Source organism: Vollenhovia emeryi, unplaced genomic scaffold (genome assembly GCF_000949405.1).
Source record: "Vollenhovia emeryi isolate VEMERY1.0 unplaced genomic scaffold, V.emery_V1.0 DF939131.1, whole genome shotgun sequence".
In the NCBI taxonomy this organism is placed as follows: domain Eukaryota; kingdom Metazoa; phylum Arthropoda; class Insecta; order Hymenoptera; family Formicidae; genus Vollenhovia; species Vollenhovia emeryi.
This window is the reverse complement of record NW_011967235.1, coordinates 595,978-610,190: the sequence shown is the minus strand read 5'-3', so window position 1 is coordinate 610,190 and position 14,213 is coordinate 595,978. Positions and strand designations below refer to the sequence as shown.

General features: G+C 40.9%; 1 protein-coding gene across 3 annotated transcripts in view; it reads left to right on the top strand.

Moving 5' to 3' along the window:
* The window catches only part of LOC105568130 (hemicentin-1), a 154,159-nt gene extending 141,311 nt beyond the window's left edge, over positions 1-12,848 (top strand). For 2 of the 3 annotated variants that reach the window (XM_012023544.1, XM_012023543.1), the window contains 4 exons: positions 1,392-1,513; positions 5,938-6,534; positions 8,861-9,657; positions 12,772-12,848. In XM_012023544.1, coding sequence (XP_011878934.1) covers positions 1,392-1,513; positions 5,938-6,534; positions 8,861-9,655 — 1,514 coding nt within the window. In that variant the 3' untranslated portion in view covers positions 9,656-9,657; positions 12,772-12,848. Of the gene's footprint in view, positions 1-268; positions 380-1,391; positions 1,514-5,937; positions 6,535-8,860; positions 9,658-12,771 lie in introns of all 3 variants that reach the window. The other variant, XM_012023542.1, reaches the window with a different exon arrangement.
* Positions 12,849-14,213: the final 1,365 nt, after the last annotated feature.

Here is a 14,213-nt window from a genome sequence, read left to right as displayed (position 1 = left end):
CGCAGGCACAATTTACAATTGGTATATATGAAATGTTTCATCTTAAGTTACGAGAGAAACGTGGAAAAACTAATTTCATAAACGTCATAAATCCCGTTTTAGCCTCTTCATCTGTGATTGCTTGTTGACGATCTAGAAATTTTATGTAAAACATTGATACCATTTATTCTTTAATATACGCGATAATTTACGTTCGCTTAAGCTGTCGCATGAGAGGGAGGCTTTATGTGTTTGTGATACCGCTCGTTGTTGATTGTATGTTCCTTAGCTGTGACTTACAAGAGAATTGTGCCGCGGCAACGGCTATTGCACGGCGTGGAACCGTCCTACGAGCCGCATCGTGGCAACGTGTCTCGTAAGCGAAAAAAACCCGGAGCAGGTACGTAGAAAAAAAAAGGAGAATTTTGTACAACATGCATGCTTGCGACCTTTATTTGCTCGCATACTTTGACTCGAAACCCTTTCCAGCTCTTTCTCTTCTTTTTTGGCAAATTTCTTTTCTAAAAATTACGTGTTACCTGATGGCTGTACATGCGAATACGTATTCATCGCCGGACAAAAAAATTGATATACGGAGGCAGAGATAACACTTACACAGACACCAGTGCGAATGCCGCAGTCGTTAGTGTACGCAATAGAGGGATATTTAGCTATAGGTGATAACACACGCCGCACGCAAGAATTCATAGTTCCGCATAAAGTACACATAGCAATCGGCCACATAAATTTCACTTATCACACAACAACTATTAATCATAGATGTTATCGATCTTCTGATTTATACCGTAGCTATAATTCCGCGCGTTCCTTCTGTGGCAGCATTCATTGCGAATGTTGCTCTCGATCTTTTTCACATTATCAAACCTATGTAAATTCTCTTTTCATGCGCACCATCAAAATCCTTTAAACAAGAGGATTTTGTCGATGAGAAGATAATGACAATTTATCAACTACACACTTTGCACGATTATTCTGCTGCGTGCCGACGTTTCGAGTGAACATCGTGGTTCTAGCGTTATAAGAAAAAAAAATAGAAATACGACTGGAAACTGCAGGAATAAAGTGTGCATTTCAAAACTTCGGAATTCTCATATTATAAAAATTGCATTAATTACAATTGATTGCTTTTTAGACTTTGTTAATCTCGTGTCTACATCGTGGAATCCAATCCGGAATTGCAATCCGTTTGGGGCTCCACGATTATCTCGTTACTCCGTTCTATCTTTTACAGTCCTTTTTTTACTAGTAAAAGCTCATCGTTTTATTGGATTAAGTCGGAATGTGTTGGCGGAACACAGTTCCTATGGATCGCCGGGTTTACCATCGTCGTCAACAATTCTCCACGCGACAATTTATGCAACGTTACTAACATTCTCTTTTTGCAATTGCAGATCCCAATCAAGCCGCGAATAACAATCATGTGAACAGCGTGTCGGAAGTTCTTCCCGACTCCGGGACAAAGACGTTCTACGAAAATTTACCTTTCCACGGAATCCAAGCGCCACCTAACAAGGTTAGTATAATTTCATCACTTCATAAAATACGGACAGCACTTTATCAAACCGCATGAGCTAGACTCGATTTGCAACTCGCATATTATCGTGATTGTCGAAAGAATGACGGCAAACGTATCAGTCGCAAAAAGTCAGTCCGCAACGTTATAGCGAAAACTATGTTAGATGTGAAAAATAATTTCTTTGAATGAGAACGTAAGGAGGAAACGTTTCAAGTCAGAGAATCGATCTTCGATATTTAATAATCGTTGACTTTCGTCTTCAATTGTGCCGGAGAGAATCGCATTGAGCTCGACCTCGCGAGCGAGAGGCCCGATACCCTCTCGATGCATTTCCACCAGTTAGCCAGCCAAGTTTCGTGAACAGTTCGGCGATTAACGGTATCCCTTTCTGACCAAATACGTTCGAGAGGTGATAGCAAGTGAAATGCGGTGGAAGGCCAAGAGGGTAGATATTAGTGCGACCCTTCGACCGTGCAACCCCTTCACCGTTCGAAGACCCTCGGCACTCAGGAGTGCCTTACTATTCCAGCAGACGGCTCCTCCGTATTGCTCGTGCTTCACTTTGTAAGAGTTACCGAACTCAGCTACCGAAACCCCCCTCGATCCTTATAATGGCTATAATATTAGCTCTCGGTGACCTTCCGAATCATCATTTCGCAATTAAGAGGCTGTCCTCGAGCTCATGATATTCGCCGGCCTTAGCGAATTACCGCGCGAACGCATCCGTCATCCCTTTCTCGACTCTTTACCGCCCCTTTTTACGAGCGCACCCTCTCACTTCGTTACCGCCTGTTACCGCGGTTAATTGATTCACCGAGCAGACGTTTAAATAATTAATTTCGCCATTTCACAACTGACTTCCTTTTCTGTTTACGTTTGAATAACTGGAGTCGGAACTAAGTCTTTTGCGTGTCAGAAGAGCGTGAAATCTTCCGAGATAATGGACTTGATGACAAGTTATCTGCAAATTATGCACATGAAGCGATTATCTCAAAGAAATGTCCCAACAGTTAGAACATAGACGCGAATTTTCAACCGTCCTGCATATAAAAAAGTATTGTGTAAAATAAGGAAGGGGATTATTTGATTTTTCTATATACTGGATCTATACGCTCCTAATATCACTTGTATATGAGGTATTATTATTTAATGTAAGCCTCTTTTGTCTTACTTCTGCCTTGCAAACGTATCCGATTACGACGTATAGATCTCTACAATGCAAATTTTAGCCGTCTCAAGCAACCTTACAGCATCGCGTTCCTATTGAGCGCATAAATATATCGTTCTCTTGAATCGTCAGGTATTCTACAAAGGATATTCTACTTCCCGTAACATCAATCCGACTCAACGAACATTATGAATTCTTTGTACCAGGATTCACCTTGATGATAATGCCGAATCAATATCTTATTCCGACAAAGAGAAAGCAATTTACTAGAATATTATATAGGTATTATTTTACGTGTTTACACATTTGAGGGGTTTTCAATTTCTCTCCGCATATTTATGCGTTTAAAATTATATCATAATCATTCATATTGAGATAATTTAATGGAGAGATAGAATATAATTAATGGTGGCGACTGACAATTTACCGTCATTATCTTGCAGTAATAAATATACAATCGTTGCTCGTCAATCTAGTTGCAAATTTGAGGTTCGTAATCGCACCGCTTTTAGCAATAATCGTACGAAACCGATATTGCTGAAATGAATGTCGAATGAAACATCGATTCATTCGGTATATACCATCAAAGCGTTTCATTCGTGTGAAACTTTATAATAATATTCTGCACGCGGTAAAATAACAACGGATCAAAACCAGAGAATGCCTTCGTCAAAATTACACACGCTTCTCTGAAATGTGTTATATTAACGCATTGATCAGTTTATTTTTTTTTTCTCTCTAGCCTTTAAGTGCGTTTTATTAATTACTGAAATATTTTGCACTTCGCACTGGCTGACTTTTATTTACTGCTTATTACGTAATTTCGTGCAATATCCGTAAATTGTGCAATAACATTCTGTCGATTGTCTTACAGATAATTGCAAAACGATAATTTAACAGTTTCATAAAATCGCGGGGATAATTTGCCAATGAGAAGTAAACGAAATTGTATTAATTCTTAGCAAGTAAGTGGCTATGCTATTAATTCTTTGCGCTGCCTCAATACATTTTTTGCGAATTCCCGGATACTTTTATTAGCTATAGGAAGTCTCATAGCCCAATCAATATAGCGGGAAAAAAGAGCACCGTGGTGGACAGGTAATTCAGTGCTGTGCGAGTGTAACAAGCATTGCTACTTGGCAGAAATAAATTCACTCTATGCTTTTTTTTTTCTTTTTATCTTACTCGTGCTCGCACTAACGTTTTCTAAAAGGACCAATGGTTGCAATGAGTTTCCAATAATTTGTGTTTTACGATAAAGCTACACGAATGACTGCGTGATTTTATTCCTATTGAAATCGATATATACGGTTTTGTTGTTGATTAACGTTCGAGCGTTGATTGTCATTGTTTAATGAAAAATAACGTTGACGCCACTTGCGTTCTTCATTCGAGAATGTAATGAGACTCGCCACGTTTTGTCGTACATTTATTCGATATTCGTTAGAAAACGTTGCGATAAATTTATTTCTATCCGATAAAATTTATTAAATAACTAATTCATCATTGCTAAATCGGCTCTTCGTACAGATTATAAAAATAGTAGGTTAGGTTATTTATTGTTTATAAATAAAATTTTGCTAAAATTATACGTAAGTAATTTTGAATTGATTAGCAATCCAGTAAAAATATTAAATATTCCCCAATTAGTGAATTATTCATGACATGAGCTGCAAATAAACTGTCAGCCCTGTAATTTCTGAATAATAGATGCTAGACTATTAATCTATAATTTTTAGCTTGCGTAGTCGCCCTTTACGTAAATCTAGAATTGAACTATGAATTCTGACTTGTAATGAACTCTCGCTAACAGATTATTCTAAAATGGCTGTCGATTATTGCCGAGCTAACTTTGTTTGACGGAAAATGTCTCCCATTTGATATCACAAACATTCATAAACGCAAAGCTCATTTTGGCAAGCGCGCCGAGCGAAATTAGCCGAATCGGTTTACCTAATTCGCTAGTATTCACAATCCGCGCGCAATCCGAATCAATCAACGTATAATTCAATGAGAGGCAATAAGCACTGTTGCTGGCATGGGCCACTCGATAATCAAGGCCGGTGCCCAACGGATGATTGTCCTAACGTATCGATAATAGTACGCTGCATTTTACAAGTGCTACCACGTTATATTTCATTTAACTGTAATTACTTTTAATGGTATTACTGACGAGATTTTCAATTTGTTAGTTTTCATCAACATGACAAAATTTCAATTTGGAATTATCATCGTGTAAAATTAGGGAAAGATAAATATTACATTTCCGCTGTTCAGTCGTAACTTGATAACTCGTATAAACCAATATCTTTCTCCCAACACACACACACAACAGAAATTGGAGAAATTACATTAGGAATCGTTTTATCAATAATCTCATTCTAAAAGATCCTCCAATAGTTTATGACAACACAACGTTCATCAATCGGTATTAAGTAATATTGTAAAAATAATAAATGTAATTTGTGTTTCTCTTACTCAATGATTCGTGAGCTTGTTCGTGAGAAGAGCTGTAAATAAAACTCTTTAGGGACCCTGTAAGTTTTGGGATAAATTTTATCTATTAATATAATGATACAGTTACGTATAATGTTTTGCTTCCCTAATTGCTTAACAAAAAAATTCAATTTTGGAATTGTTATCAGATATCAAGTTAAGAAAGGTTGGATGTTTCCCTCTTCAGTCCGTAACCTGATAAATCGTATAACACGATAATCTTCTTTTGCATAACAGAAATTGGAGAAAATGATGTTAGGAATAATCGATATATCAATTATTTTATTGAAAAAATTTCTCCTATAGTTTATAACACAATGTCTGCCAATCGCGATCTACCGTCACGGGACGTAACATTGTTACACTCGCGAACCTTCCTCGAAATGTCGTTATCAAGTACATAACGTTAGAATAACTTCCTCTTAATCGTCACAAGGAAGCGACGTAACTGTATCAGTGGTACTGGTCCAAAATGCCAATAGCAACTCAGAAATTGACATAGATTGCCTCCTTACGTCCTACGGCGAGGAAACGCCGTTTCAGCCAATCTGCTGTACGAAGCCGACTTCATCGTCACTAATTAAATGATCGCGATCACCGAAACATCATTGCCCTCGGGGGCTAAGAGACCGTCGGTGCTGACGATGCACGATAATCGAACGTTAATCAACACCACAGCCAGAGCAAAACAAACCGAAACCGAAGGCCAAAGGTCTATGTGTATATGCGAATGGCCGCTGGCTGCGTTTTGTTTTAGTTGGTTACTCCTAAGTTTGCCCGAGTTTCGGCTTTGCATGGCACGTTGCATTCCATCACGACCTCGCCGTGCTCCTCACGGCCGCCGAGCAGAGCTGTCAGTCTCTGCGATGGCAGTTCCGGCTACGAGTCGACCATGAGCCACCTAGGGCCGCACTACAACGTGTACAACGTGCCCAGGAGCAATTCGCCGGTGCTCAAGTACAACACCCTGAAGCCGCGGCGACGCAAGCAGAAGCACTCGCAGCAGTTCTACTCGTTGCGGCTCTGTCGCCGGCATGAGAACATTCGCAGGAAGTACGAGCTGTACGCGATACCGATCTATAAGACGTGCCCGCACAGGAGCGACAGCGTGGCCACAATCGCGACGATCGTCCGGTCGATGGAGGACGCGCCGTCCTTGACCCTGAGTCAGACGTCAGCGTCGCTCAGCCTGATGACCCGATCGGCGCCGTCGACGCCGATACCGCCGTCACCGTCGACGCCGCCGATACCAGCGCCGAGGACGTCGAAAAAAACCGACCCGTCCAAACACACTTATCAAAATGTCCCTCCCCCCGTTTTTCCGCCGAAAAACGCTTCGTTGCCTAAGCTTAAGGTTTGTCAACTACTGATGATCTATAATAGGACTCCCCCGCATCCGATAACGCTCGTGGACGTTGCCGTGAGCGAGCTTCTCGCCAACCGTTTCTCGATCGGTTTCATCGCCGTGGGCTCGTATTGTCTCCTACGCTAATCTTCATATTAATAATCGTGATTTTGACGTCGTGCCAGCCAGATTAAAAAAAGAACCATTTCGCGCATCAATTTATAATTTTGGACATTGTTGAACACACATTTCCTCCCATTTACACTTCTGTGACCATGAATACTTATCGTTGGTAAGAAATGTGACGCATAAAGAAAAAGATTGTACATATACATATATTACGTATATCGGAATATAGGAGGGATATGTTGAATTCAATATTTCTAAAAGCTTTGACGGAAGTTTGATGTATACAAGGCCTTCTCACTGCTGCATTTCATCAAGTATTGCGGTCGCAACACAATGCTTTTTACAGCCACAGAATAACGACATTACTTCAGAGCTCGTGAAGAGAATTGTATATAAAATGACAGGAAGAAATATATAAACCATATTTATAAATTTATTTTAAACTGAAATATGAATCGTGACGCAACGAGAAACATATTAAATTTGATTTAATTTACATGTACTATTTTCGGTCACATATTTCGACACAGTAATTTTATTAGCTGGATTTCTAAGTCCACTTCTCGCTTCAACCATCGAAATATAAAATTTATTATTTCCTTGTACATTATCCAAGTCGTTGTTAGTTTATTGTATCTATTTAATTAGAGATGAAGAAATTTTGATGAAACAAAACAGCTCGTTAAAATTAATAACGACTGCCATTTACTAATTATAAGTGAAATACAAAATTCGATAAAAGGCCACCTCCAATTACGCAATGCTAAAACCGCACTGGAAGCATCTATCTATAGTCAATATATAATTAGCCTTCAAATGCGATGTTATTTTATTTAGATTAACTTACTCCCCGATAAAACTCCCTAGTAAGCAAAGTCCTTTCGGCGTAAGCCACCTTTACTATTTATTTCAAATCGAAGAATTTTATGCTATTTATTTTGTAAAGGTAAGAGCTTGTAGATTTGGCATAATTGTTACATAATTGTTTGTCGTATTACCAGCTTTAATTTCTCGTAGTAATTAAGCTATACATATAATCTGCAATAGAAATTTCATTCTCCGGATAGACGTCCCCTTATCATCGCATCGTTGTTACAGCAGTTTAATTGTAATCTGATTTCCTTTACGAGCCCCCGTAGCGACTTTATGAGCACCGTCATGGCATTTTACAGATTCTCACGTCGGGAATGTGATTACTCTTGTAACTTTCTTAATCAAACTATTTGCAACTAATCGCGAGAGTTACGATCGGCGTAAAGCGGCGACGTCCAACGAGCGGGACGTCAATCCATCCCCGTTTAAGCACCGAGTAACATTAGCATCTCGCGCCTACTGCATGAGTACGATTTACGTGTCCGTAATAGATATAAAACAGCAGCTTCTCGAGCAAGTAGGAGGTAGAGTTGCTGGAAGCCGAGTTATAATCGGAAATCATATTTTCCCTGCTAAGCTGGATCCGGGCATCTATGTAGCGACCGCCCTTGTGCATGTTGGCCGCGCGTCAAGTAAGTTTCCACTGTCACACACGCTTAACCAAATGACACGAGCTCTTATATTGTTTCGAACACCGATAAGCCTGAGATGTCACTTCGAGGTCTTCCACTCTTGCTATGTGTCCCTGTCTTCCCCTCGTTTACAATAAAAAGGATCGACACGGCACGACTCTGCAACGAAAATATCTTTACTTCTCTCGATCTGCCGTATAAACCTCGCACAATTCCTTTATCGCGCTATCGGGTATAGGTGCGCCGATGAACATTGTCGACGAGAATTTGTCGAGCGTGCGATGAACATGCAAAATCCATCGCGCGAACAATAATTCATAAGTCCTTTATAGAAGATGCCTTAAAGTGTGAACGCCGGGGGTTCTATTGTGCCATTACTTAAATGTGTTGTGTTATATTTGCACGTCGAATCTCCCATGTAAAATCCCATGCGTCTGTTGATAAAATCCATCTGTGCGTGAGACTTTAGATACATATATATATACCGTACACGTTAAACTCTGTGTGTGCTCTGTATATCTCGCACAACAAGTGACGTTGCGTGATATAGAGATTTGTACAGATTTGTACTCTTTCCCCAATATCGAGGAACCGAGAAGTGATATCTCAGCCGTCCGTTCTTCTCATGCACACTCTGCGTCGCGTTAACCACTCACGTCCCCGAATTGCCTGGTTCCAACTACTAACCGTGCCTGTTGCAGACCGACAGCCTATACAACTACAAAGAACACTACCAGCAGCAGCATCGGCAGGAGATGCAGCAGTACAGCTACCCCTTACCGAGCAACAGTTCGAACCAACTAACACTGCCATTAACGCGCAGCCTCTACCATTCCTCGATAGTTAGTCCCCTGCAGACCTCCCTCGTCCACACTAACAACAGCCGGCCGTCCACCCTGATGCACCACGAGGCCGCCAACATTGGCAATCACCTGCCTGCGGTGCATCGGGACGAGGAGCAACAGTCTAATTACGGCAATCACGACGCGAGACAATCGTCGTCGCGTCGGCACGCGACGAATCGGCGGAACGAGCGTAATCGGAAGTACCGGAAGCACGAGCGAACTTCGAGCGATCGTAGCAAGTCGAAGCAGAACCGGCCAAGAGACAGGGACACCCCGTCGCGGCGCAGCAATGCCTCCTTTGACGCGGCCGACTGCGAGACCAGCTTCCACCAAATCCCGGATCTGGGCGTGCCCGAAACGACGTACAAGATCTCGTATCCGCATTACTACGAGGACGACATCGCCGAGTGCTCCGCCGACTATCGCAAGCCGAACTCGGCGCGCCAGCAACAGCAGCCGTGGGAGCATCAAACGAATCGCTGCATCAGTAATAACGCGCCTCAATTCGCAGCGGACGCGGCCGACGCGAAAAATCGCGGCAAAACGTCCAAGACACGGCTCGGCGACACCCGCAGCATACCGTCCGCACCCACGATAATGCAGTACGCCGAGTTTCACTTCCGGGATGTCGGTCAGGAGATCGATGTCTAAAGGTTAGTCATCCCGTATCCCGCTGGTGCACAACGGCACGGATGTGCTCTCGGAGAACGCAGGCGATCGCATTTTTTTTTCCAAGGAACGCCGTGGCAATTTGTTTAAGACCCTCCCCCCCGAGGCTCGGTGCACGTCTTAAAGGTAACGCACCCGCGCGTGCCGAACACAGATTTCTTTAGGATGTTCTCTCTGCGTACGTCGTATTCAAAGGTAGGGTAACAAATTAATACATACCTCCTCTCTCTTCGCTCTCCTCTTCTACTCTATTTATTTTACCAAATATCCGTGGATCTCCTCCTGCCGTTCCAACAACTCGACTCTTGTCCTGATCTTTGGCTGCTTTCGCATCGATTTATTTGCGTTTGTTTGACTTTTCAGGTACAGTTCTACACATTTTCTTCTTCTTGCATCTGAATTAATATTAATTTGACAACGCACGGCATATCAACTCTGTGCTTTGATAAATTCGAAAAATATAATTTGATAGTCGTAGAAAAAAGATTGCGTATTTCATAGCCACATAACTCAATATTGTCATATGATTTATAATTAATCACATAACAATATCATATCTGATAATAACATCAAATACCCCTTTTAATATACAAATTTTTTGACGATACGCACAGCGTGGTTCGAGATGCGAAATAGAAGTGCCCATTATATTTACATACACATATTCAGTGTTTACTAGATTTCACTTTCCAGTTGGGTGCTACGGCCGCAATTTGTTTTTAGTAAATCGTGCACTTTAAATCAATGTAATGCTGTTAAACTTCATGCGTAAAGCGATAGTACTGAGCGACATAAAGCATTGCTGCAAACAAATAGATCATTTACGCGACCATCAGTCGATGTCACGCAGGAACGTTGTGTGTGCGTTTTCAATATTTCATATTAAAAAACTATCCAATCCATTATAAATGCTTTGTCGCGCATTTCTACGAGTGCCCTCGAAAAAAATGGAAAACCGTTCAAATACGAAGTATTAAAATCGCGCATCGGTTTGAGCATCCCAGTTATAGAAAAACTTTGCAAGACCGACAATGGCACATACGATCATGCGCATTATATTAATATTGATTTGGCTTACAGAAAGGAAATTATCTACAAGTTGATAAATGTAACCCAACGCAAAGTACAATATATCAGTAACAAGATATCTCGAAAGACTTGAGTAACAATATCAAATTAATATTTATATCAAATTTGAAACTATCGATTTTCGAGACATTCTAGATGCGGGTACACAAAGTATATCGTACAGGCTACAGTCTGCTGGCAGTTGCTCCGTTTTGTTTTGTCGTGTAGTTACAGACTCTACGCCGCAAACTTCTATAGGTAATGTTGAGTCGTCGTAATATTTTTTTCGCCAAGTGTAATTTTAATTTATTAGATTTTCTTTTATAAAAAAAACAATGAGCGGTGCAATATTTACACTTTATCTGAAGTCTGGAGAAATTGATAGAACGCGGAACGATATCGAGACGAATCGAATCGAACATTTCGCCTCGCGGTAACATCATTCTATCGTGAATGTTTTATTTATGCCCTTTTTTATGTCCCTTATGCAAACTGCCAGTAATTTCGCGTTGTTTTCGATTGGAAGCGAATTAAATCGTCAAAACAGTTTTGGTCGCTGCCCACTTTGCATGCATCTCTCTCGTGTACGTACTTTTGCCCGTGAGGCAGCCGACGTAAAAAGCGCAATGCGAGCGGTGCGGAAGGATCGTTGCATGCGTACCATATCAATTGTATATCTCAATGTTTGTTCGTAGGAGGGTCCGCTGACAAAGAGCGATACGTACATTTACTAGGACAATTTGGCGTCCGACAAGCCCCTGTAGGTACATTGTACGGAGTATGCCACGCTGCTTACACACATAACGTAATTCGAGACACTACAAATACGAAATGTCTATTCGCGCAAGGGATGCCCGAACTCGAGCCCGTGGCTTTACTCGTAAAGTTACAACGATCTCAATATCTTGGAATTAACACATTGTTCACGTGCTAGTTTCTTGCAAATTGTTTTCAATTCCTGCTTAGCCTCTGTGCGTCATCGAAATTACTTCCAATTTTCTTAGGGGCATGTATGTAATATGCCCAGCACATATATTTTATTGCCTACAAACAAATTTGCTTCATAGAAAAAGAGATTGTTAGGATCATCTGCTAAATAACTTTCAAGTACATTCAAGTATTGCGGTTCACCACGTCGCATGCGATATTGCACTATTCTACGTTCCTCGTAAAAGCGACTGTCTATTTTCCATATCGACATACTGCGGACGTATCTTAGCCAATTGTAGATTATCGTGGTTTATAATCGTCGCTCTTGCTACGCACAACAATGAGAGCTTCGAACCAATTAAGCAATATCGAGTATAACAGTTCGAACAACAATCCTCTCAATTCCGAACCACGCATACCAGTTTAATATACACGGGGCGACTAGCATGCAGCATGATAACACTTATCATGACCACACTTAATCTTAACAATTGATGGGCTGAGAATAAGAGGATTATCTACCAGATGGCTTAGCAACGAATGGCCCGTTCGTACATAGAGTTCTCTCAGCCCTTCAATAAGATCTCCGCTTAACTCGTGTACTCGCCTTAGGTGCGCGTCGTTGTCTAATTGACTGACATCGATCACGAACGAGAGCGCTTAACACCCGAAATGGTACTAGTCATTTGTCGATCGCTTGCACAGCAGGTCTGTTACGAAACTTCACGAACAGTCCGCCGTAAAACTCGCGTGTGCGCAATCGTCCGCGCAGTACGATTAGAACTCAAACAATGCAAAAATTTAAGGGACATTTTAACTCTTTACTATCGAGATCAAATCCTTTTCTAGGATTATCCAAGAGATTAAGGTCGGTTTTACTGTTTGAATTAAGTGTCTAATTAAGTATTGTAATAAAGGCAACAACTAACTTGTAAGTCGATACAGCGACGAAACTTTATTCTAATTCTGCATTGAAGCAATTTCGCGATGGAACTGAAACATCTGAAAGGCACTTGAGAGATCAGGATGTCTTTTTGACATTTGTATTGTTTGAGTCACTTTCGTTTCGTGATATTCGTCACGCTTTTCTGTTTATGCAGCCCTTCAAGCCGGAATTCTCCGATCTTGATTATGCGGACGTGGACTACAAGTCGTACGGGCCGATTAACTATAAAGCCGCCAGTATCGCGCTCCTTCAAAAGCAGCAGCAGCAACAGCAGCAGCAGCAGCAGCAGCAGCAGCAGCAGCAGCAACAACAACAACAACAGACTCAGCAGCAGCAGCGACTTTTGGAAAGGAGGCCGCAGATGTACGGTGTTTCGGACGATAACGAGGAACTGCTTTAACCCTTTCCCGTTTACTTTTCGTTTAATAGCGATTCTTCAGCTTTCTCGGGAAGATGCAATGATAAGATACATTTAGTGAATGAGCTATGTCTCGATAGACAGCTCGTTAAAACCAGCTCGCTAAATTTAATTTCTATGGGACATGCGTTGCCATAATAAATTTATAGGATTATGATTCTCATGTGGGATGAATTTAACGAGTTATAGCTACGCGACTCCGCGTCGTTCGTACGGGCATAATTTTTCGTCGCTAAAAAAGTAACTATCCGCTGAATGCTTCTATTTGAATATTCAAAGGTTTTGAATAAAACGCTCGCACAAAAGGATCGAAGATTTCGACAGAAGCATCGCACGCAATGAAAGCGGTGCAAATAGTTTATTTACGTTTACCCAAAATCCAATTTTTGCCACTTGTGGTTCCATTACGTGTCTTTGCATAATTGAAATGAGCGCGATAGGATTTGTTCGACATGCAAAAAGCTATAAATTCTTTGCACTGATGTGCGATTGTGCATCTCCGGCGAGATACACAACCGCATGTCTTCAAATATGTTGATGCAATGTTCAGTTGCTCCAACGGAATATCCCCAGGACTGTCTGTTCAGATAAATGTACGTTTAACATATTCTCTTTATATGTAATGCGATTATTTATGTTATTACGCTGCTTTCAATATTCCGTGTCATTTCATATGCCACTTCTATATTACAAATTAGACCTTCTCAGATGGGATTAGAACTTTGGTTACACATTTCAACGTTTGAGGGGAAAGGTCGGAAATCACTCGTTCTCATTCACTCGCACCGGACACACGACGATGTACGAACTTGGTAGAATATGTGGCAAAATTTTAACAAATTTTTGGACATCTGTAAATTTATAAATATCTTTATACAAGATTATTGATACAATGTACATTTATATAAGCTATCGGCATGTGTTCCGGGATCAAATTATGGAAATAACACACGAACCGTGACGATAGAAGAGGAAATCTTGTTAAATATTGAATTAAGAAAAAAAAACATATCGCAGCCAAAAATATAATTCCCATCTATTTGTTCCGTATTATTGTTATATAATTATTGATAAGCGGCGCTAGAATATATAATTCTGTTGATACATATTACTCTCGGGTAACGTCCTACATACATGCGTTTGTAAATTTGTAAGTTACAAAGAATGACGAGTAAGTT